The 25,285-nt window shown below is 41.8% G+C and overlaps 1 protein-coding gene across 1 annotated transcript in view; it reads right to left on the bottom strand.

Annotated features, from left to right (window-relative positions):
* Window positions 1-25,285, bottom strand: part of XRCC5 (X-ray repair cross complementing 5) — an 88,954-nt gene that overhangs the window by 1,529 nt on the left and 62,140 nt on the right. The window contains exons 17-19 of the mRNA XM_032847459.1: window positions 12,332-12,441; window positions 10,567-10,663; window positions 8,683-8,750 (exon numbers count right to left, since the gene is read on the bottom strand). Of these exons, the coding sequence (XP_032703350.1) occupies window positions 8,683-8,750; window positions 10,567-10,663; window positions 12,332-12,441 (275 nt within the window). The remainder of the gene's footprint in view (window positions 1-8,682; window positions 8,751-10,566; window positions 10,664-12,331; window positions 12,442-25,285) is intronic.

Here is a 25,285-nt window from a genome sequence, read left to right as displayed (position 1 = left end):
TTCCTCAATTCTACCGAGGACAAAAGGAAGGACTTCCTGTAAATGATGTGAAACACAAAAATGGGGGAGCTTTTAGGAGGCTGGGCAATTCCTTTTCTGGAAATCCTTCAAATAGCGTTAGGAAATATATGAAAAGGAAGGTGGATGAGGAAGTTTCTAGTGCATGCTTCTGCTCAGCATTAGTATTCTAGACCTGGAGCTTCTAAACAGCAGATGTGCAGAAAAGCAAGGGCCTTGAATTGAAGTCTGCAAGGATCTAGGGATGAATTTCAGGTTTTGAAAGGGTACTGGGTGCCCTTGAAAATCATCTGAACACTTCTGCTCTCTGTCCTGTCCCTCTAGGAAAGAGCAGTGGGGTCTCCTTTCCTCAAGGCATGTAGTCACTGCATCTAAGAGCTAGGTTTTTGCGAACCACTTATCTAACACCCGAAGGTGATCTACCTTCCGCTATCATGTCTGAAATGGCAGCAAAGCCAAACCTGAAGGAGTGTTTTTAAAGGGGGGAGCTGGAAGGTGGGGCATCCCGCTCCCTGTCAGCATTCCTCAGGGTCCATGTGCACAGAGCACGCACACACTGAGCCAGCTTTCCAGCCCCCCCACCCCAGCCCCCTCTGCTCCCCCACAGCTGCCTCCACCCAGGATGGAAAGGTGTAGTTCTACTCTTCTCACTACCTCAGCATGAAGATGTGGCAAGAACTGCCTTCCCTGTACATTCCTGTAATGATACAATGGACACCACTGAGGCCTCTGAAACCTCACATATAGGTTAAAATATGTCTCTGATGAACCGTGAACTCAAGTCTCTCTTAAACTTTAGGCTCGAGTGCCGCAAGTCTCAAGTGCAAGTCTCAAGTCTCAAGTGCAGACTTGTGCATCAAGTCTCAGGAAGCAGTGCTGCAGGTCCTTCTGTCCCTCGTGTCCAGAAACTCACACACACAGGGAACAAGAGGCGACAGTGGAGGCTGTACTGGCAGAACTGGAACCATGGACATGGCCATGACGGTTTGCTTTTGACTCAACCTCCCTCCTGGACTTTGTTTTCCCTTGGTCAAAACCACCTCACCATTCATTAATTTCAGTTTTGACTGAGAGAGCAAGGAATTAACCTTCTTCTAAGGACATTTATGGATCTCTCCATAGCCCTTGTTGACCTTAAATTGGACCATGCCCAACACTGGGAATCAATGGTATGAGAGGCAGGAAAGGCAAGCAAGGGGGGTGGAGAGGTCTAGTCTGCAACTGAACTGTAAAGGAGCTTCTGTATCATTAATCCTATTTATTTACTTTGGCTGATGATTAATAAAGATATCTGAGGGCCAAGTACAGATAAATTATTCACACATGTATTTGCATGTGGTGTATATCTAAAGATTAAACTGTTCTAGCCTAGATTCCAAGATATCTAGGAAACTCTAGACTGTGATCCTAATTATCATTACTACAAGTGGTTTTTACTTTGTTCTCTCTCTTTTTTTTTTTTTTTTTAAAGATTTTATGTATTTATTTGACAGAGATCACGAGAAGACAGAGAGATAGGCAGAGAGAGAGGAGAAAGCAGGCTCTCTGCTGAGCAGAGAGCCCGATGTGGGGCTCAATCCCAAGACCCTGGGATCATGACCTGAGCCAAAGGCAGAGGCTTTAACCCACTGACTCAGTGGTTCTGCCGTCCACCACATCCTTTATCATCCCAGGTAGGAGGCGGCATGGTAGGTCTCAATCCAGGAAATCCCAACGTTTCCTGGCACACAGCCTCTACAAGCCCCCAACTCCATCCCCTCCCCACCACACAGCCCCTTTCCCAGCTGCCAGATAAATGAGGACAGGGCTGTCTGCACGGTGTGACCACGCTACATACAGTTAAACGCAATGGCACATCTTGGAGACTAGGCCAAGGTCCTAGGAAGGCAGGAGCAGCAGCAGGCAAACTCTCACTTCCGTCAAGTTCTAAACATCTGCAAGTGATTTTCCTGGCAGATCCGCTCCGTACTTCTGTGTAAGGAAATGATGGCTAAGAGCTGGGCCGCCATCCGTTATCTCCTCAAATCCCCAGGCAAGGCTGATCCCTCACACATATCACTCCTCTTCATCAGTTTTTAACTGCAAGTAATTTGCAGGCTGTGCGGTGTGACGGGAAGCTAGAGATACAGCAGAGAATTCAATGGCTGGCCTGCTTTCTCAATAAAAGCAGGAGATTCTCTGAATGCAGCAGGAAGGGGCAGGAGCCAGCTCTCATCTTCTCTTGTGTTCTTTCCCTCTGCAATGCTCAGAAGTCGAGAGCAAACAGAAAGGACACTTGTGTGACACACTCCTCCTTCCTCAAACCACCAGGATTTACTTGGGGTTACCAAGAAAGAGTATCCTTACTTGGAGAGCTTTATGAATTGGATGAACTATTACTTTGCAAGCACACTAAAGTACGATCCTGGACACAAGCAGAGAAATGGAGTCGATACCACCTGTATAGAAATTTCCAGTCTAATCTCTCCAGAAGACTAAAAACTAACAATCACCTCATGCTCAGATCGTTACCAATCCCAAATTAAAATCACATGGCTTCCACTGGGCTGACTCTGACACTATCAGGTGATTCCAAAGACTCACCCATAATTCAGACATATAAAAGCATCAGGAAGGGCAAGTCTGTTTGCATATATTTTGTCTAAAAGGACATACATCTGAGTTCAATGTTCAGTGTTATAAAGGCAGCATTGCATAGGAGAGAAATCCTACAACTTAGTGTAGGAGAACAAAACCCTAACCTTAGCTGTGTTAGTTCCTCAGTAACCCTGGGCAAGCTGCTTGACCTTTCTATAATTAACAAAATAAGACTACTACTACTCACCCTATCGCATAGGGTTGCAGCGAGTCTCAGATGAAATAAAGTATGCAAACTTGCTCTGTCACATTGTAGACTGTATGTTCCAATTCCTAGGAAAATGCCCAATACATGTCCACCAAATGACAGGTGCAAGAGTATCCATAGCATTTTTAGTGGCACCTGGGTGGCTAAGTCAGTGAGGTGTCCGACTCCTGATTTTGGCTCAGGTCATGATTCAGGGTCATGGGACTGAGCCCCATGTCAGACTCCGACCTCAGTAGGGAATCTGCTTGAGATTCTCTCTCCCTCTCTCCTTCTGCCCCTTCCCCTGCTCTCTTTCCCCCTCTCTCTCTAAAACAGATAAATAAATCTTTAAAAAAGTATCTACGGCATTTTTACTCATAATTGCCAAAGTGTGGAAACAATCAAATGCCCATTATCAGGAGAATGCATAAATACATTGTGGTATAACCATAAAAGGGAGTAGTCTATAGTCATAATACAGAAAGAACAACTCTAACATCATGGATGAATAAAGTTAAGGATAGGCAAAACTGCTCTCCAGTGACAGGTGTCAGAAGAGTGGTAACCTCGGGGGCTGGGGGTTCCTGACTGTGAAGGGCACAGGGAGGCTTCCAGAGAGACATAAACGTTCTGTGTTTCGATCTGGATGGCGGACGCCTATAGCCGTGGGCTTTTCCAGGTTGCACATTTGAGATCCGTGCATTTATTGCATGTTATGTTCTACCTCAACAGTATTTTTATAAAATTGTGTATTAAAAGCACTGGGTGAGGTACATAAACAATGAATTTTGGAATATACACACAAAAAATTAAATTAAATTTTAAAAAAGTATCAAGCTCTAAACAAATATGAGGTAAAATTGTGGTACTTTCCTTATTGCTTTTCCTTGAATTAGCATACAGAATAACTCCACCAGAGATTTACAGCAGAGAAGGAAAGTGGAAAAGAGCAAAGAAAAAATATCATGGGGTCAACGGAAGACAGTAGTTAAAGAAAACTGATCTCAAGAAATGATTCTTAAACTTTATCTTGTAACCCTCACAAGACTTCGAAGATCTCTTACAAACTCACACACTGAAAACCGAGGGCACTCCTGCGAGAGGGACCCCGAGCATCTTTCCTGTGTGTAGATGTGGCTGGTAGCGTTCTAAGGTGGAGGCATGGAGAGGTGGCATCATGGTGTGGCAGGAGGAGGACTGTCCTAGGACTGCAGGGCTCTTGATTCTAGTCAATTCTGCCAGCCATCAACTTGCCAGGAGACACTGCAAGTCAACGTCACCTCTCTAGATGGAGTCTGTAAAATGACCAGACTGCTAAACTCCTATCACCTATGAGGCTGCAGGGGAAAATCAATGTCAACAACAATAAAGAAGGCCAGACTGGGCAGCCACCAGGAAAACAGGTGCTAAAAAGATACCTGCCCCCCTTCCAAGTTCAAATCAAATGATTATTTAGATACAGCTTGGCCCCTTGGGATCCTGTGAGGTACAATACGACAAAGCCACAGGGCTAGTCCTCTCTCCCCTCTGTGCTATTACGATGGAGTAAAAAGAATGGAGGACCCGGAGTCAGTCCTAGAACAAGACTCCTCGCCAGGGACTTACTAAGAGATCTCAGCCACGTTATTTTCTTTCTCGGGGCCCTCAATTTCTTCCTCTGCAAAATAAGGAGTTTGGACTAGATCAGTGTTTTTCAGGTTCTGTTCCTTAAGGTCCTGAGTGTTCTTCCAAGCCCCCGTGCATGGGTAATCCCACCCTGCCGCTCCCACCACCCACGGACTGAGAAGCAGCACCTTTCTCTGTTTCAGAGATCAGGCCTCCCTGTAAGCTTTAGTTTTAAAAATAAAAAATCCATTTGAAGATCATTAGAATTCTTTCCAGCTGAATAAAATTATATACAACTTAAGCCAATTTCCTCTGCCTGAGTTAAGGATCTGGCTTGTTTTAATTCTTCTAACCCAGGGCTTCCTAACCTCATTATCAACATATTGGGCCAGATTAATTCTTGACGTGGGTGCTGTTCTGTTTCCCAACATCCCTGGCCTCTGGTCACTAGGAGTCAGTGGCAGCACCTGTGTGATCATTCTCAGTTGAGAGTCACTGTCCTAACCCTAACACAGGTTAGCAAGAAGAAACTTATTTTAAAAAGGAAAAGAAAAAATTCTTTGATGAAGAAGATAAACTTCAAATGATGAATCAGCCTCTTCTAACCTCCCACAAGTTCAGGTGTTTTACTGATAGTGGCCTGAGGCAAAGAACCTTCTGGATGCTCCTGGAACGTGCCAGGATTAGCCGCACGGGACAAGTCCACCACAGAGCCACGCCCTGAGAACAGTACTGAGATTACCAAACACCAAGTGCTAATGGTGCGTCTAACAGTAACAAACAGAAAAAGTGAAATGAAAGAATGGACAGGTTATAGCGACAATAAAAATGTGAAAATGGCATCATGGTTATGTCCAGGCTTCAAAATGAAATGAGAGCGGTCAGTGAATTTAAAAGAAAGTGGCTATTTAAAACTTACGTCGTGGAAGAAATTTCTATTTCTGTAGCAGGACTGACTTACCTAGGTTTCGCAGAGTCATAAAATCTATTTTCTCAGAGTCATAAATTCTATTTTCTAGAATACACCAAAGACAAATGGCCCTCCTTAAGAGGTGCAAGTGTAAAGTTATGATCTAATTTTCATTAAAAATGGACATCTCTGGATAATTATTTCCTTTCAAATCATCAACATTTAACACAGATGATTTGACAGCTTGCTAACTTTAAGTAACTTACGTAAGTGTCTTGGAAGACTTGAAATGGGCTGTGAGTACTGCTCTTCAACCTCGATTATAGTCAGGTTTCCTTAACTGATTATATGGGGATCGACCAAACTTGACAAACGCCTCCTTTGAAGGCGCTCTACTGCAGTGCACTGTCAGAAGGGACTCCCCTCCCTGAGCGCGCTGAGGTGTGTCCTCTCTCCTGGAAACCACATGGAGCGGGCTGCTCTGAGCCAGACTTGCCCCCAGTGATTCTCCCCATCACCCCCGACGTGGGCAGACTCTCTTCCACACTTCACTCCAAAAACCTACAGGTGCCATTTAAAAACATTTTTGATACAAAGGATTATGCCTCCCCCCTGAAAAACAAAATAAATGTTTTGGAAAGAAAAAAGATGGCAAGTTCTCAAGAGTTGTCTTCAATTACGACCAACTGAAATCAGTGCCGCTGACACTGGAAGCATGCAAGGACACCTCCCCAAACCTCGTCATTAACTCAAAGTCCTCTCTGCAGCTGAATGGACAGCACAATTCCCCACGGTTAGGCTCTGGGCCCTCAAGTTCCAAAGAAGACACTGTCTTTGCAGCACAGAAACAAGCCTCAGACAATTTGCAAGAAGCACGTCATCCCTTCCTAGATTTCTTGCCTCTCTACTATTCTGGACTCACTTAGCTATGACACCTTTGGTTAAGATGCACTATACTGCCGAGAGGAAAAATACGACCTTTTTTAGATTGCTGCTCTCCTCTTCCTTCAATAACAATAACATGTACTTAACTCTCACCTCGGTGACAATTTTTTAAATGCAATAATGACTAGGCCAAGTGAGTGGCTCAATCAGCTGAGGCGACTGCCTTCAGCTCAGGTCATGATCTCATGGTCCTGGGATCAAGCCCCACATCAGGCTCGCAGCTCATTGGGGAGTCTGCTTCTCCCCCTGCGCCTCCCCCTGCTGGAGCTCTCTTTCTCTCTCAAATAAAAAAATCTTTTTAAAAAATTAAAAATAAAATGCAATAATGACTAAAAATTAAATTATTTGTCTTGACTTATTTTACTTGTTTAGCAAAAGCTGACTGATAAGCCTTCATGCTAAGTGATAGTTAATTTTATGTGTCCACCTGGCTTGGACCACAGTGCCCAGTTGTGGTGCTAAACCCTAGTCTGGATGTTGCTGTGAAGGTATTCTGTAGCTATGATTAACATTTACAATCAGCTGATCTGAAGTGAAGATTACCTTTGGTCATATTGGTGGGCCTCATTCAATCAGCTGAAGGAAACCTGCCTCAGGACGGTACCATGGAAATCTTGCCTGAATTTCTAGCCTGCTGGCCTGTCTTACAAATTTCAGATTTGCCAGTCTCTACAATTTCATGAGCCAATTCTTTAAAATAAATAAATCTCTTCCCAACCCACTCACACACACACACACACACACACACACACATCCATATATATAGTCTATTGGTTCTTTCTCTCTGGAGAGCACTGAATGATATACTCCAGTTCCAAGGGGAAATATTATCATGCCATTGTATAAGTAACAAACAAAATCAAGCAGTTAAATGACATCCTCTCGAGTACTGACATATTTATAGCACTGACTGGTGGGAGAGGGTACCGACACAGTGGAGACCCTTCTGAGACAATCATCAGCATGTTAGTGTGTGCTTCTAAAATTCCAGGATTTTACTTCCTGAAAGCAGGGACCATATATGTTCTTTAACAAAATGCTTTTGCCAGGCAAAGTATACTTAATACAAATTCTCATATAATCTAACTTCTTTCCCAAAAAATACTATGGTTTCTGCCAAACGCCTTTTTGAGTTGAAACTATAAGGCATTTTTAAATGTGGCCTGAATTCCGCCCTAAGCGGAATACTTCTAGCCTTGTTACTGCCATTCCCACTCCCTTAACAGATTCCTGTCCGCCAGCCCAGACCAAGCTCTCCGTGAGGATGTGTAGTTAAGTTTTTGAATCTCCGTTATCTTCCTCTGCAAGCCTATAGTGAGTTTCTAGAGGGCAGGAGTGCTGTCTTATTACCCAGCACAATGCCTAGCAGACGGCTGAGGCTTTAGCCCGTGACTGAAAGCTGCTGGGCGCTGTCCCAGTAGGACTGGCTCAGTTAGAAACCGTACCTGAAGCTCAGCGTTATGAACCATATACTTTTTTTTTTTTTGAAGATTTTATATATTTATTTGACAGAAAGAGACACAGCGAGAGAGGGAACACAAGCAGGGTGAGTGGGAGAAGGAGAAGCAGGCTTCTCGCTGAGCAGGGAGCCTGATGTGGGGCTCGATCCCAGGACCCTGGGATCATGACCTGAGCCGAAGGCAGACGCCTCACGACTGAGCCACCCAGGCGCCTGAACCATACACTCTTGAGGTACTCTATTTTATTTAACTGTCATCACAAACCCGAGGTATAATGAAAGATCACTAAACTCAATGGCCACACGTACTTGACTCACAGCTGAATCCGGTTCAGACAGGGAGACCTTGGTCTACTTGTGTCAATACATGAGTCTTTTACTAAACACACCTGTGGACGTGCCTTACTCTGGAATACGAGGGTCTCTTTATCTTGCTTAACATTATAATCACCTGAGGGGCTTTAAGAACTCAAACCCTGCCCCCAGAACTCCATTGTGGATTACCAGAATCTTTAGGGCGGGGCCTGGTCAACAGTACTTCTTAAATGACAGCTCCCCAGGTGACTGAAGTGTGGCCTTATGGGAATCACTGGACTACCTGGATTTCACAGCCTTTACCAAGGTTTCAGCTATGCTTGGTACGCACTAAGGACCTCAGGAGCTCTAGAGCTAATGACACTGTGGTTCCGGGTGAGTTCTAGAAACAGGACTGAAGTCTTTGGAAGACTGAGGGAGTTTACAATTTCTCCTACAAAAACACTGCGTTGAAGGAAAAGGAACTGGCCAATTGGTCAGTTAAGAATGTTGGGAGTACACTAATTCAGTTACTCTTAAAATTTAAAATTTTCAAGGAGGAACGGGCATCAAGAAAATAATATTCATTACAATACTTCATCTAAAGATGGCGTTATTCTGCAATACCTTTTTGGCTTCCTCAGCTGTGACGGAACTTCCAGGGGCTTCATCTTTGGTGATCAGAGTAATTCCATCTAAAAAGTAATTCACAGAGTGAAATCCCAGTGCAAAGAATCAATCCTGATCGTACCTTCCTCTCCATCACACCCACCTCCCATCTTCCCAGTAGAGATTTTTAAAACTCCACAGGTGCTCTTCTCTATAGAAATGAAGTCTGTGAAGGCACTTAACTCACACTGTTCCTTCCATCTTATATTATCCTGTTTCCTACTTAGCCTCTGTAAAATAAAGGCCACATCTCAAGTGCTACCTGATGCATGAAGTCTTCCCTGATTAAATCTCTCCTTCAGAGTTTTTAGCTCACTCTGTTTATGCCTTTGAAATGGCTGTCATCATATCTTACCTTGTATAAACTACGTGTACACATTTTTTCTCTCCTAATGGACCATACTTTTCTCAAGGGCAGGGAATGGGTTTTATTCATCTTTCAATTCCCATCAATGTGGGCATGGACAAGCTTAGTAAATAAATAACTGAATGACTATATACTTTGGCCCAAACCCATTAGATACCCAATATAGGAATCTGCAGACACTTTGACTTCTAGTAATGTCACTAGCTACTGATGGAATGGCAAGAGGCTCCAGGTTGGGAGGAAACATGCTCTCACAATGGTTATGTCTATCATTTAGCACATACATCAATTTTAGCTCAGTGAGAGCAAATCAAGGATAGAAAATCTACCCTTTAGTTTTCTTTTCTTCCTAAGATTTTCTTCTGCTTCAAATGGCTGATGCATGATACACTTTCAGGAAAGCATATACATTTAACATCCATTTGTACCTAGAAATGGCACAGGTCATGTGTATTCTCTCAATAGGATATAAGCTCTCAGGAAATGCATACCTTGTGTATGCCCTACAAGTTTCCTTTCAGTCAACAATATGCTGGAGGGAATCAATAAATACCAAAACCAATCTCCTTCATCTACTAGGCTGGCAGCAGAGACACCAGAGTGATTTGAGTAAGTCCCATTCACCACGTATTCTAATTGCTTTTGCTCCCCAGTGTACAAGTTAAAGGGCTGAAAAATTAACTGTCAGGGAAATAGTTGCCTGAGTGATGAAACGCTGCCCCTTGGAAGCTGGATAGATAGATATGCAACTCCTTTTTACAGAGTTTGCCCAGAAAGACAGGTTCGAACTAATCTGAGGGCCCTACTTCAAGTGAAAAGTTTCATAATCTTCAACATTATTGTTTTCATAGGAGGTATTTTTAATAGGTAGTATCTTATACTTGGTTCTGAAAGAAAATCAAGTCAGGTGAAAAACACGGGGCACAGGGCATGAAGGAAATCCAACATCAAGCCTAACACTGAAAGAGTGTGTGTTGCCTTCTTTCTAGGTTAAGTTTGCACTGGTCTCTGTGAATAAGTGAGGGAATGGCTTTGGTGCACGAAGACGCTTGTCTGCTGATCTGGAAAGCCCAAGAACATGCTCACGAAAGGTGGCAGAAGGGCAAAATGTGGGTGAGGTCAGTGTTAGTGCTGTGGGTCCGGCAGGATGGAAGGGTCTAAGAATCTGAGAAAGGGGGCAATGTTTGCCCACGCGGGTTCTTCCAGCTAATAGAAAAGGTACCATCTTGGAAATGGGTCACGCTGCACAGAGTTTAAGATAGGACCTACATTTTCACTATTTATCACTTTTTATTTATGTTCATTAAGCTTGCTTCTAAGCCTTGTTATTTTCATTCACTGGATCCTAAGCATTTTCCCAAATCCACATGGAAAGTCACCAGGTTGCCGTGTAACACACCATACAACATAATTTATGTTTAGATTTAGGAAAAAACAGCATAAATATTTGAAGAAAATGACAAAAGACACCTTACCCTGAACGACAATTTCCCAGAAGTGATTTAACTGTTTCATTTCCACTTTCTCTCGAAGGGCTCTCAGGAAATTGTTAAAGCGCTGCTCCTCTGAAAACTGGGGTGGCATGTGGGGGCCGAGGGGCATCAGGTCAGAGCAAATACAGAAACAAGTCACTCCCAGGACAAAGCACTACGTATACCAAATCCACCGTTATTTATAAGAAAAATATATAATGTCCTTCTTTGGTAAATGGGAGATCTGGTCTGGCATTCCAAATTTCAGCTAGGTTTGCTGGGAACCAGAAATCCTTCCATCTGTGGAAGGCACACAGCTGCTCAGAGCTGCACCGGTTTTTTGGGGGGCCCAGTGCTGTGCTTTTTAACTTTCAATATAGACATAGTCAAACAAAAATAGAAGAGTTTCGTGAGTTCTCAATATACCCAACATCCAGCTTCAACAACTGTCAAATCAGCCAGTCTTGCCTCCCCAAACACCGACCTTCCCCCACAACCCTGGGATTGTTTGGAAGCAAATGTCAAGCATATTATGTCATCTATAAATATGTTGGTATGCAGTTTCTAAAACACAGAGAAGGACTTTTTAAAAAAATACCAAAAACTACTAAAAATTCCTTAACAGGAGTAAATGACCAGTCACTATTCACATTTTCCCAATGAGAAAACCCTTTTTCTGTTTCGTGTGTGTGTGTGTTGTACAGTTTTACAGCATAAAAAGTTCTCTACATTAAGAGTGGCTGATATGTCTTCAGAGTCTCTTTTGATGCTCTTCTATCTCTCGTTTTTTAAAAATTTTTATTTTTTAAGAAATCCAGTGACCTGGTAATTTCAGCTGGTGACAACAGGGCACAGAAGTGTTACTGGGTGCCCCGTCTAATGGGGGCAGTGCTGAAAAAGCAATACATTTTCACCACCTTTTCCCAACTTGCCAGATCCTTCTTTACCTGAAGGATCCTTAGTCTTTTACTGACTTAATTTGGCCCATATTTTGTCTTTATCTGTAGGGCATCTGGATCATCTACTTCTATATCTTCTAATTTTAACAGTTTTCTCATTTTCTTATCATTCTTTGTAAGAACCTAAACAACTCAAGAATTAATTTGTTCTTTCACCCAGCCAATACTTACTAAGCACCCACATGAGAACATACAACTGTGCCTACTTTAAAAATATACTTTCTAATTTAAACTTTTTCACTCTTGCCTAGAGCTTACATATAAAAGCCTAGAAATAATTTGGAAGATTTTCACAGTGTTTTCTCAAAATTCCTAATAAAACAAACAAAAAACCCACATCAAAAGTAGGGTGTGGTTCTGAGTAATTAATTTTCAGCATTCTTAATTTTTCCTGGCATTCCAGATCCCTACTCCCATCTTCATAACATCCTTCTCAATAGTTATACCAATATATATTTCCCATCAATTTCTTTAAAATAGTTAGCCAGTCCTTTAATGCATGGGTCATTAGAGACTACAATGGAAATCTCCCTGGTTCCCTAAGTAGGAATCGTGCAGCCTTGGCTCTAATGTCATAAAAAGCTAACTCCCAGGGATGAAGCAACCCACTCATCCCACCCATCTTTATACCCCCTCAGAAATGACAGTGATAGTAAAAAGACTTCGTCATTTCAGCATCTCTTGGCCAACACGGCTATTCACGGTGAGAACAATGATCTGCAAAGCCTGTGCTTACTTGTGGGGTGCCGTATGTCTTCCGTGTGATGATGGCTGTTTAGGAAGAGGAAGACAAGCAAGGATAGAGTTACCTGAATGGCTTCTTCCCGGAAGACTGTGATGCAGTCCATGCTCTTCATAAAATACGGTGTTTCATTAGTTTCCAGAAACTGCTCAATGCGATTTATTAGTTGGCGACTTGCTGGAAAAGACAACAAATTTACTTTCTTCGTTTTGAGTGATGCTGGTTAGAGAGAACATATGCTCTGTGTGCCTGTAAGTACGTACTATGGTTCACGAGCTTCGTGGTCAGTAGGCACAAAAGCTATTCTTTGAGAGGGGGTGGATGGGAAGGGCAGGTGAGATGCGAAATGCTGATTCCCAAAGTCTGTATTTGAAAAGTTTGGGTAATACTTACTGGTATCTGTTAAGAAATAAAATGTAATTTCTACAATGCTTAGAATTATAGCTAAATGTTCATTTTGGGACTAACACTAAATGGTTTTTGTTTTTTTTTTTTTTAATTGTGGTTTTTATTGCCCTCCCCCAGAATTTAGGGGACAATTGCATAATTCCAAACTATCTTTCCTAATATGGTCACAGGAAATAGATCCTCTAGTCTCTCCCCTAATCCCACTCATGATAAATGTCAAACAGAGCCAGACAGAGAAGAGTAATGAGCCAGGGACATGCCATCTTCTACCAATCCGAAGTCAAATTAGAAAAGACCAGCCCTTGTCTTAATTTAGTAATATCCCTTTAGAACGAGGAATCATTGCTACATATCTTCTGCCCCTGAACCTGAATATTCTCTCTGTTGCTCAGTACTCTACAAGCCATGAATACTTAATAAACAATAACTGTCAGCAAGCAATGTCATAAATTCTACAGAAACATTAATAATGTTATTGTTTCTAAGATAGGTTGCAACTTGAGGCTGCCCCACACACAAGTATTTTTCAGTGTGAAAAAAAATAGAGGAAAATAGAAACAAAGTCATTAGGGAATATAAATCACTGAGCAGATTGAAACTGACCCTTAACGACTGGTATAGAACAAACCGAGGAGATGTACAGATTCAGGGCATAAAGGCTCACTCTCAGTTATGCCCTGAAACCACTTACTTGCTGGCTGGGCAATTTATGCTGAACGGTCAAGGTGAGGTCCCAGTCACAGCCTCATCTGAGCATCACTGTAATTATGAACGGGTACTGCACAATACTAATGAAACTACTTTCAAGGCTCGCCTATAAAAGCTCGAGGCCACTAAGTGAATCATAGTGACCTGAGCACTGTTCAGTGCCTTATGAAAAACAGGAAACTCAGTGCCATCAAAATTTACTTCCTAAGGATCCTATAGCCTATGGAAAAGATTAAAATACTGGGCAAAGTGGGGCACGTGGGTGGCTCAGTCAGTTGAGCACCCAATCTTGATTTCAGCTCAGGCCAGAGTCTCAGGGTTATGAGACCGAGCCCTGTGTCGGGCTCCACGGCAGGGAGACTGCTTGGGATTCTCTCTCTCCTTCTCCCTTCCCCCCACTCGCATGCTCTCTAACTGAGTAAAATCTTAAAAACAAACAAACAAAAACTGGACCAAGAATTTCTCAATATAATCATTTTGCAGCAAGAGAAAAATATCCCCAGTAACTATTGCATCTCTGCCACCAACTAAGAGATTATGATCTCCATTATAATAAAGTACTTAGCAAACTTGAGGGATTAAAGAAACACTTTCTTGCAATTTCTGAAATCTTTACCAATGTACCCTGCAGTGGTAAATTAATACCCAACAGTACCAAGGAGAGAAAGGATGTCTGGATGAGTCTTTTAAAACAAGGTAAATAACAAAGCCCTGATTAGTAGGCAGAGCGGAAAACCACCAAGAAGCTCAAAGCAAGAGAAGCTCTCTCCATTTTCAGCTTGGAGAGGTGAGGTTTGACGGTGCTCTCCACCACTTACAGCAACCCACTTGCTCTGATGAGCCGGACATAAAGGTACTCAGAGTTCCCAAACTCGCCAGCAGTAACAGCCCTCATCAGCCATGGGTAGTAATCCTAGAGACTCAGCTCCTCATTTCTTTTGAAATGAGAGTGAGGGATCTTAGTGAGCTACAATGTAAATGTTTCTCTTTATGCAGTGAGTATTTTCATTACTTCAACCTAGAACATATTTACTGTGTGACTGTTACAGGGAAGACCCTGGAGTATGTTCTGTGGAAGACATGAGGTTGAAGTCCTTGCTTTGAAGAGCTGATAGTCTACAAGAAGATAAAAGACATATACAAAAGTAATAATAGGAGGTAAATGTGAAGAGGACTATGACTGGTACGGAAATATGTCAGCTGATGTGAATTTTTAAAAATCTCTGGTGATCGATTATAAGATATTTTCTTTTTTTTTATTTTATTTTATTTTATTATTATTTTTTTTTTATAATTTTATTTTTTATAAACATATATATATATATATATTTTTCCCCCAGGGGTACAGGTCTGTGAATCTCCACGTTTACAAACTTCACAGCACTCACCATAACACATACCCTACCCAATGTCCATAACCCCCCCCGATTATAAGATATTTTCATGAATTAACATGGCTTTTTCGCTGAGCAATGAAAAATGGAGTTGGCCATCATAGAGCAGAAAACAGAATGAGCGGAAGTATGAAGAAGAGATGTGGGAAAGCACAGGGTGTGTCTGAAGAGAAGCAAACGGTTTAGTACATGGAGTCCAGACAGGAGGAGGGGAAGGAGGAGGAAAAATCAGCTAGGGGAAGGTTGGAGGGCAGGTGGTCCAAGAAGACAACAGTCTGTGTGAGGGTCCTAAGGCAGGATGGAGCTTGGCTCTAGAGCAACTGTAGGGGAAAAGGACTGAAGACCAAGCCTTTAGGGAACTGCAACATTTAGAGCTCGTAGAGAGGAAAGGGAGCTGACAAAGGAGCTAAGAAGATGTATTAAGAGAGACAGGCAAAAACCAGGAGGGTATAGCTCCATGGATGCCAAGAGATGAAAGAGGAGAGCTATCTGTTGTGTCCAAACACAATGACATAAAGACTGCAAGAAAAAGAGTATAAAAAGCACAAGGGATTAGGTACTGAAGCTTAGGAAGTCCATATATCAATTAAATAGGGACTTAGCTGCTTTGCAAAAGAAAAAAAAAAAACAGTTCCTTGACCCATTTTATCTTGACATGTGATGGAACACACAAACGCACACACACAAACACACACACACAGAGTTGCCATCTTACAGAGAAAAGTATTCAGGAGACTAAAATAAAGCAAAAGCAAAAGTCAATAACCCATTTGCAGTAATGACACAGTTAAGGATATAAGGAAAAGGAAGTAGGAGTCTCAAGATCTACTTTCTATTTAAGAATGAAGTTCTTATGTATTTGTGGGCCTATCTGGATTGAGTTTTCTGATTTATATGTTAGACTATCTGTGTTTTCCTCCAGAAAGTTCAGGAACACAGGGAGATAAGCATATCCAAATTGCAATAAATCCAAAGAATATGAAGAACCAGATTTCACCCTTTCAGGAATCATCGGTTACGTGGCCTGTGCCTCTGGCCTATGATTCTGAATTCTGTCGGTCTATCCAGACTATTTTGTGGTTCACTGACTATCATGAACCATTTAACACCAGCAAATACCTGTGATGGAAGATGCTTTAATATCCTGAATAACATGTGGACGAGACTTCCCTTCTCAAGTTTGGTGGCACTTCATGTTTTCCTGCCATTTTTAATAAAAGTAATCCAGAAATGGCAGACAAAATAATATTCTACTTTGGCTAGATGACGCTTTTGAAGCCCCCGTCCTCCCCGCCCCACATAAGGGAAATGCTGATCATCACGGTGCTTGTCTCTGCTTCTACATCAATTATAGGGTATGGAACGGCCTGTCAGTCTTCATACTCAGTAAGTCACAGCCCCAATTATAATTCACCAAAATGCTTTTCAGAATTAGTCAGAGGCTCAATAATACTCATTAGGAGCCAATATAAAAGATGACCAGTGAAAGGGCCATCCATCTTAGGCAAGGGCTGTCATTTATTTCAAGGAGTCTTCAAAATCAAAATGGCCTAAATTTTGAGATTTTAAACATGGGCATTATATATTAGCCCAGCATCTCACATATGTACAGATTGTGGATAACACAAAATTAGTCTCAGTAATACTTTAGTGTTAACATTAAAAAATGCAACCCAGATACAAAACTGTTATGTATAGGGAAAATGGCAGGGTTTTTTTGTTTGTTTAATCTGAAATGTATGCTCTCCCCCTCTAGAGAAAATATTCACCACCACCGAAAATCCCCCAAAATGAATCACCTCTCTTCTTAATGTACAGTCACAGGGGCCAAAATACCCCAGGTCATGTGCTTGTCAGTTTCCAACCTGACATTTGCTTACTACCACTGTTCTCTGCAAAGATGTTTCTAACAGAATGAAAGGAAGTCATTTATTATGGGTTTTTTCCCCTCCATCGGACAGAGCCAAAACAGCAGTGGGTTCGCTCATCTGTCACACATTACTTATAAAGGGCTATAAAGTCATCTCAAATGATTTTGCTCAACTCAGGCATCATTCAGGACATTTCCCAATTTAATCCTTCTCACTATCTCAATGCCTCCTGTGAAATGTACTTATTGAAAGGGTACACACTTTACAGAAATCGACAGTTAAATTATTTGTAAATGTTAAGAACAGATTTATGCAATGGCAGTAGCATCTTCACAAAACAAACTTAAAAAACGATGATATAAATTAAGCACTTAAATAAGGATATGGTCAGGTCAGTAATTAAGAGAATAAAATAATAGTATCTATTGGCAAACAAAACTCAAAGCAAGTAGTCCAGTAGTAAATACAATGACCATTTTAAGCCAGAAATGTGTAAGAAACATGTGCGTGATAAGAAAATGAGTCTGTGTTTTAATACAGGCAACTAGAACAAAAATGGATTGCCAACAGGCTTATGGCTCTTTACTACAGGATATAAACTGGTCATTGTTGGTAGAGGTTGTGTTTCTATCAGTCAGGGTCCAACCAGAAGAACAGAAATCACTCTGAGTATTTAACAAAGGAAGCGTAATGTGCACAATTGTTAAACAAGTGATGAAGGGCTATAAAGCCAACTGAGAACTGTTCTGTCATCCAGAGATCAGAACAGCAAGAAGCCCTTAGCACCCCTTGGCAGCTCAGGGTGGGCGGGAGAAAAGAGCAGAGGGAAGTGCAACAACTAGAGCTCACTCACAGGTCTGTCCAATGGGAGCCGAAGCCATGGAGGACTGGGGATGCTGCCTAACACAGACAGGGAGGAAGAAACACCCCAGCTTTTCCCTCCCTCCTCGCCTCCTACCAATTTCCCACCAGGGTCTCCTACGGGCTGAACCCTGTAGGAAGCCAGGAGTCATGGGAGGCTGGGAAGTACAACCTACAGGGGATAGCTCTGGCCCGTCCCCACCCCCACCCAGATCTGGTGCACACAGGGGAAGGGTGAGAAATGGATCCAGGGGCCATTCCACACAGTGTTACTATGAAGCCATAGAGGGGGATGGATGCCCCATTTTATGCACTGGATATATCTTGGAGACACAAAATTAATAAAGAATTCTTTAAATAATAAAGGAAGATAAAATGTGAGGTTTTTTTTCTTCTTTCTAATGATAGGATACAATGAAATTCAATAGAAACTTACTGAAAAGGTTCATAAGCATTTACTTAAATCTTTTCTCAGCCAATTTTGTATATATATTGTAAATATATATAAAAATAGATATACACAATATATATCAAATTTTATTTACACACACACACACACACACACACACACACACACAAGGGGGTACCTGGGTGGTGGCTCAGTCAGTTAAGCGTCTGCCTTCAGCTCAGGTCATGGTCCCAGGGTCCTGGGATCAAGTCCTGCATTGGGCTCCCTGCTCAGCAGAGAGTCTGCTTCTCCCTCTCCCTCCAGCCTCCCGCCCTTGCTCATGTCCTCTCTCCCACGTGCTCTCTCTCTCAAATAAATAAAATCTTTAAAAATACATATATTTAAAGTATACTTCTACAAAACCAGAATTACATTAAAAAAAGAGAGAGAGAGATTGATTTTCATGTCTACTTGAAACATCTTTAGAGCTACAGACACCTCCCTTTCCTTCAGGTTTAACCCTGTGAAACCCAGTGCACAGTGGCCACACAACTGTGTGGACAGCGATGACAAACCAGAGGAACCGGAAGTGACTGAACCCTTCCCATGGTGCTTCTCTCCTTTCACAGAAGTCAAAGGATCTTCTGAAAATTGAAGTACGAAAAACTTACCCCAAATATTTTCCTCTCCATGACAAAATATATGCTGACTTATTTCTTAAATGTCCTTTCTGCTTCTATTCCCAAAAGAGGATGGATATAAGACCCCAGGCAGAATCTGCCCTCAATGCGGTTCTCGGTCTGGCAAATCTGGTATTCCTCGTTTTATTTTAGTTTTGTGGTCTTTAATGAAATATATTTTGTTGGGGGAAAAAGAAATCACCGGGTGGCACCAAAAAAAACTGAGAATTAGGAAAAAAGCTTCACGTAAATGATGTGCAAACGTCTTACTTTGAAGCAGCTGGACTGTGAAGCGGACACAGCTCTGTCCTGCTCTTTGCCTCTGCCCTGATCTTCCCCCTTTTAGAAACTATTGTGCGAGACGATTTGCCCCAGAATTCTCCACTGAGCAGACAGAGCTGCCTGCCTCCCTTCTGAGAGCAGAAACAGTCCGTGGCCCTGACACAGAGACCACCACAGCCACAGTATCACAGGTGACCAGTGGCACAGGAAATCGAACGAAGGATATAAAATGCGGACCACCTCAACAACATACATACAGCCTTGGCCGGCTTTTTATTATTATTATTATTTTCTTACCAATAACTAAAAAACCCAATTAAAATCTCACCATTTAAGCTCCACAATTTCAGTCACAGCCCATTTTTTCATGCTTAACGATTTTCTCATTAAATGCAGTAATTTCTTACAAATTGCACTAATAAAAGTAAGTCCTGCTGGGTGTTCCCCCCCTTTTAAATGTTGCCTTTTCATTGATGTGTTAAATTAAAACCCCAGGCACAAGGAGCAGAGTAAATGCAAAGTCTTTATTGTCAGAATCCATTCCTGCAGACTGAGATCTCTCACGTTTTATTTTTGTTTTTACTTGAGCTAACTGTGAGTCCTACTTTATAGCCACAGAAAGGTTTCTTGGTCTTAGCTCACTCTAGAAAAAAGGTGATAGTGCAAGCTAATGAGAAACTAGAAAAATGGCATCCAGGAACCCCACTAGTAGTAAGGTCACTTTATGTAAGAGAACATTACAACAAATCTCCATTCTGGATGAATAACAGCTCTCATCTTAAATAATTTGATGAGATAAATAACTCAGGATTACAAAATTTTAAGTTTCCTGGTCAAAGGGTGGGTTCCATGGCATTCTATGGTCTTTTTATTTTTTATTAACAACATTCAATTTAACTACTGAAGACCCCACTGAGCATGTCCCACAAAACCTGAAGGTTATAATGCATATTTACAGATTTACAGGGCATATAGCAGTTTGCTTAAAAAAAAAAAAAAAAAAAAAAAAAGGACATATTTTGGTCTTTAAGTATAACTAATTTCCCCAATTCCAAAATGCAGTGCATTTAAAGTCCAAAATTGGGACATGATGCTAACATAAGAAAGAAGCTAAAGGAAGACTTTTTCATCTAATGAAGTGACTTCTTTGGCTCCTTTATGTAATGTATATGCCATATGTCTGGAGGTATGTGTTTGGTGTGGGGCTAGGAGTATAGAAAGAGGGTCTCCATAATTTTCTAACTCTAAAACTTGGTGAAGCTTCCTAAAATAAAAGTGATATAGAAGAATTAATAACCTTACCATGTGGACTTGATCCCATTCCAGATGGGCAGTAGGAGGGAGGCAGAATGCAAGACGACGGTGTTTGGTACTATAGCAATTTTACAGTATCTGTCTAGCTTCATACCAGAGTGGATGTCATCCACCGAATGCAGGAAGTAAGTAGAAGGAACCAAGTAGCCATAGTAACAGTGCAGCCAAGAGGAAACACTCTGGAACAGGAGACCAATCTGGCAATGGGATCCAATTAAAAGTTGGTAATTGAATGGAACTGAAATTCATGTATCAGCTGAAGAGATACAGTGAGTGGTGACTCAGACTCCATAGAAAGGAGGGAGAGGTTGGTGGCCACTGCTTGAATGTGCTTTTGTGAACTACGGTGGGATGGGTGGCACAGTGTCTTATGATGCCGTAAGAATCCGAGTCACTCTTAAAAGGACATATCAAGTACCAGAAAATTTAAAACAACTATGTTTCATGTGGTAAATCTTCCTACGAACTGATAAATAATGATGCCCTGTGTTTATATGGCATCCTTCCTTCAGATCCTTTTTTTTTCTTTCATTTTCCCCCTCTTTTTCGATTTTTGTGAAGTTGTATATTTTAGAGCTCAAAATATTGAGATATTATTCTTCTCCCACTTCTCCTTCAGTGGGGCTAAGATTTATGAATTGATCCAAAGAAACTAAGAATTAATTCTGCTTTAATTACTACCATTCCCAAGCACTGCTTTGTTAAAATCAATAATAGAAACAAAAAAAAATTACTTAGCAGTATACAGAGAACATAAAAGCAGATGGAGGTTATCTGTCCCACTGATGGCAGACCAACAGCATCTTTGATAACGTATCACATTACAATAAAACCATTACTGGGCGCAGGTATCCCAGGATACACTAGTTCTTAAATCACAAGCATCTCTTTAGACTGGGATTCGGGGTGAGAAAAAAGAATGGGCATTTGTTGTGGAAGGAACATCATGAGCAAATATAAAGAGGTAAGAAAGCCAGTGTCACAAGGGTATGAGCGGGAATACTGTTTGGTCTGAGTACAGAGTTCACAATGGGGGCCTGCAATGGCAGAAAGGAACCAGGCTGTGGAAAGCCTTGAAATGAGGGACTAATTTCAAAGACATGGTGAGTGATTAAAAAGGGCTGACCCTTAATCAACTCTGGGCTGTAAGAAGCTAAGCCTGGGGGATCCTTGCTGGCTCAGTCAGTGGAGCATACAAGTCTTGATCTCCGGGTTTAAGTTCGTTGGGTGTAGAGATTACTTAAAAATAAAATTAAAACAAAAAGTGGGGGACAGCTAAATCTGTACCAACATATGGGATGAGCTGAACAAGAACAACATTGAGGATAATTAATATAGGATGTTATAACTGTCCAATGGTGAAGTAATGAAAGCTTGAATTAGGATACAGGTAGTTAGGATGGAAAGGAAGAGACAGATCCAGAATACGACAGAAATTAAAAGAGAATTACACAGGGGTACAAAGTGGCCAGAAATGCTCAACGGTCACCTCAGCAGCAGTGACAGAAAACCCTTACTTCTGGGGAAAATCCTGTTAGCACGTAGAGGACCAGGACACCCTTAGGCTGCTGCATCACCTGGGATGCTTTTCTTTGGGCTCTCTCCTGTCCAGCCTCTTATGGCTCAGGTTATGCCAGACTGGTCTATGAATTCTTCCTCAGACTGGTCACACACCTGCATCTGTACCCACACTGCCTTGTGTCCCACTGCCTTGGATGAACTATCTGTGCCTCTAAGTGACCCCTTCCACTGGTGCCCCAGACACCATACCTCTTCCCTTCTCAAAGATCTCATCCAGTCTCGTGCCTTCAGAGAACACCTCTAGGTGACTTCTTCCAGATTTATATTTAGAACCCAGACCTTTTTCCTGACGTCCAGACCTGCATAACCCACTTAGCATGTCTCCCCCTTCTCAGTAAAAGGCAATTCCTTCTAGTTGCTCAGGCCAAAAAGCTTGGGAGTCATCCCTAGCTTGTTTCTTTCTCTCACACCCTACATTCAAATAGTAAAACCTACCAATTCTACTTTTAAAGCGTATCAAAAATCTGACTTCTTCTCACTTTCTCACTTGTATTACTATAGTAGCCTTCTAACTCATCTGTCTACTTTCACCTTGCCCATTCTCAACATGGCAGCCAGGGCACTTTTAAAACATAAAGTCAATCAGATCAACCTTTACCTGGAATTCCTCAGTGGTTTCCCATTTCACTGAGTAAAAGCAAGAGGTCTAGGAGGCCCTATTGTGATATGTAACCCAGCTACCGCCCACCCCCCACCCCCCGCTCGCCCTGATCTCATCTACTTCTTTACTTCAGCTACACTGGCCCCCCTGATGCTACTAAAAGAAGCCAAACACACTGCTTCAGGAGAACATACTGTTCCCTCTGTCTGAAGAGTTCTCCCCAGGGATACCCACTAGGTTCTCTCCTCCACCTTCCTTAATTTTCTATTCAAATGACACCCCAAAAGTAAGCCTTCCTTGATCCTCTATAAAATCGTAAGCCCATCTCACCCCAGCACTCACTATCCCACTATCCTGTTTTAATTTTTTCTGTAGTGCTGTCGTAAGTTGAATACCATTCTCTGAAAATTCATGTCCTTTCTGAAACCTCAAAATATGACCTTATTTGGAAATAGAGTCCTTGCAGATGTAATCAGATTAAGACAAGATCATAAGAATGGGCCCTAATCTAATCATGACTGGTGTCCTTATAAGAAGAGGGAAAATTTAAGAGCACCTGGGTGGCTCAGTCAATTAAGCATCTACCTTTGTCTCAGGTTATGATCCTGAGGGAGTCCTGGGAATGAGCCCTGCAGTGGGCTCCCTGCTCAATGGGGAGTCTGCTTCTCCCTCTCCTGCACCTCCCTCCCTCGTGCTCTCTCTCCCAATCACTCTCTCTCCCTCAAATAAGTAAATAAAATCTTAAAAAAAAAAAAAAAAAAAGGAGGGACTTTTGGACACACACAGTAAGAGAGCTCCCTGTGAAGAGGAGGAGCCAGAGACTGGAGTGACATGTCTACAAGCTAAGGAACACAAAGAACTGTCAGCTGTCACCACGAGCTAGGAGAGGGGCATGGAACAGATTCCCCTCAGAGTCCTCAGAAGGAACCAACCTTCTTGACAACTCCACTTTGGAATTCTAGCCTCCAGAACTGTGAGAAAATAAACTTCTCTAGTTTTAAGCCAGAGTGGTTTTTTGTTACAAAGCCCTTGGAAACAAACACAAGTCCTTACCACCATTTGACATTTATTTTCTTATTTATTTACTGTCTGTGTTTCGCTACAGTGACTAGCACATAGTAGGATGCTGGTCACTTACTAAATGGATAAACGAACTGCCTAAGCCTCACTGGTTTACTCCTGCAAAACCTCTACAGAATGAAGATGTCTTTCTGAATGCCTTCAATTTAACCCCCCACACTGCATTTTTACAACTGGTCACCACTAAGGAGAATGGACAGTCCAGAACTTTTTTTTATCTCCACCCTTCACTTTAATTTTACAGAGATGGAGATGGTGAAAAGAAAGCTCTATGGAAGGGGAGTACACAGAAAAAGAGTAATAGGCTGTGTAAGAGAGTGTGCAGGCCTGTGTGGAGAAGAAACCACTTTTTTTAATGGGGGGTGGAGGAAGAGGAAGAGGGAGAAGGAGAATCTTAAGCAGGCTTCACACCCAGCGTGGAGCCCGACACAGGCTCGAGCTCAGAACCTCAGCCGAGATCAAGAGTCAGATGCTTAACCAACTGAGCCACCCAGGTGCCCCAAAGATACCATTTCCAGCACTGCCCTGACTAAGCACACACAGGCATCTTTGTTGTTGTCACTTGCTATTACTCAGCTCCATCCCATTTTGCTGGAAGCTCTTTTTTCTCCTCTTAGATCATGCTGCTTGATATCACTGGGATTTGGGGTGTACTGGGGGGGTGTTTTACAAAATGTACTGTCTATGGCTATAACCCCAATTTAGCACACCCTAAAATATTAACCATCTTGACTACAACACAGAGCATTGCCAGTGATTAACAGGCTTACTCCTAAGGGGAAAGAGTAAGAAAGCAAGACAGAATACAAGCTTGTCGAGGGACTGGAAGAGAAGGGGACAATGAAGGAGGAGACTTCCTTTTCTTAACTTTTACGTACTACTCTATTACTATTTGATTTTTTCCAATGAGCATGTATTTATTTTTTTAATGAGGAGAAGTCTAAGGAGCAATAAACAATTGTTTCTATTTCTAGTGAATCTTAAACGGATAGAGATTTTTCATGGGTTGGCATTTACTGATGATGAAACTCAGAATACTTCTATTTCATGATTCTTTTATTTCTTTTTTTATTTTTTGCACCGTATACTTTCCTCATTCTTTGTTTATTACTCATACACCTAAAGGACTATATTAAAAAGGACCTTCAAATTACTTAATTTTACCCACTGTCCTCAGGAAAGACTACCAATGTGAATACGGATTTGCTACAGGCAAATCTTATCTCTGGTTTATATATTCACCTCCCCCAGCCTATACATTTAAAGTTTCAATGTATAAGTCTCGTTGGCTTCATTACAGTCCATCTAAGAGTAATCAGAAATGGAGACGATTAAAGGATAATCCAACCTTAGTTATTCCACATATTTTCTTCTCAATGTATGAGACAAAGAATGAATCAAACAAAATAAACCCATGCTTGAGAAAAATGGCACAAAAGAAGAAACAAAAGAAAGGAGGGAATAATGAACGTAAAAAATTTCCAAATCTGTAAGCACCGACCTAAGAAAATAGAGACTTAAATACCTACTGTCAGGGCACTTGGGTGGCCCAGTCGACTCTTGGTTTCCTCTCAGGTCCTGATCTCAGGGTCGTGAGACTAAATATTGGGCTCCGAGCTCAGCGGGAAGTCTGAGAGAGATTCTCTCTCAGCCTCTTTCTCTGTCCCTCCCTCGACTAGTGCTTTCTCCTCTCTCTCACTCTCCCTTTCTCTCAAATCTTTAAAAAAAAAAAAAAATACCTGTTATCACTAAACTGTAAACTGACTTTTCATTACTTACAACTAATCGTCTTCTGTGCTCCAACAAGTTCCTGAATCTATGGTTTTCCTGTACAGAGTAAGGTGGTCATTTGT

Source organism: Lontra canadensis, unplaced genomic scaffold (assembly GCF_010015895.1).
Source record: "Lontra canadensis isolate GAN:19392208 unplaced genomic scaffold, GSC_riverotter_1.0 scaffold188, whole genome shotgun sequence".
NCBI lineage: Eukaryota > Metazoa > Chordata > Mammalia > Carnivora > Mustelidae > Lontra > Lontra canadensis.
Note: the sequence above shows the minus strand (reverse complement) of the source record. Positions and strands in the feature narration are given on the sequence as shown.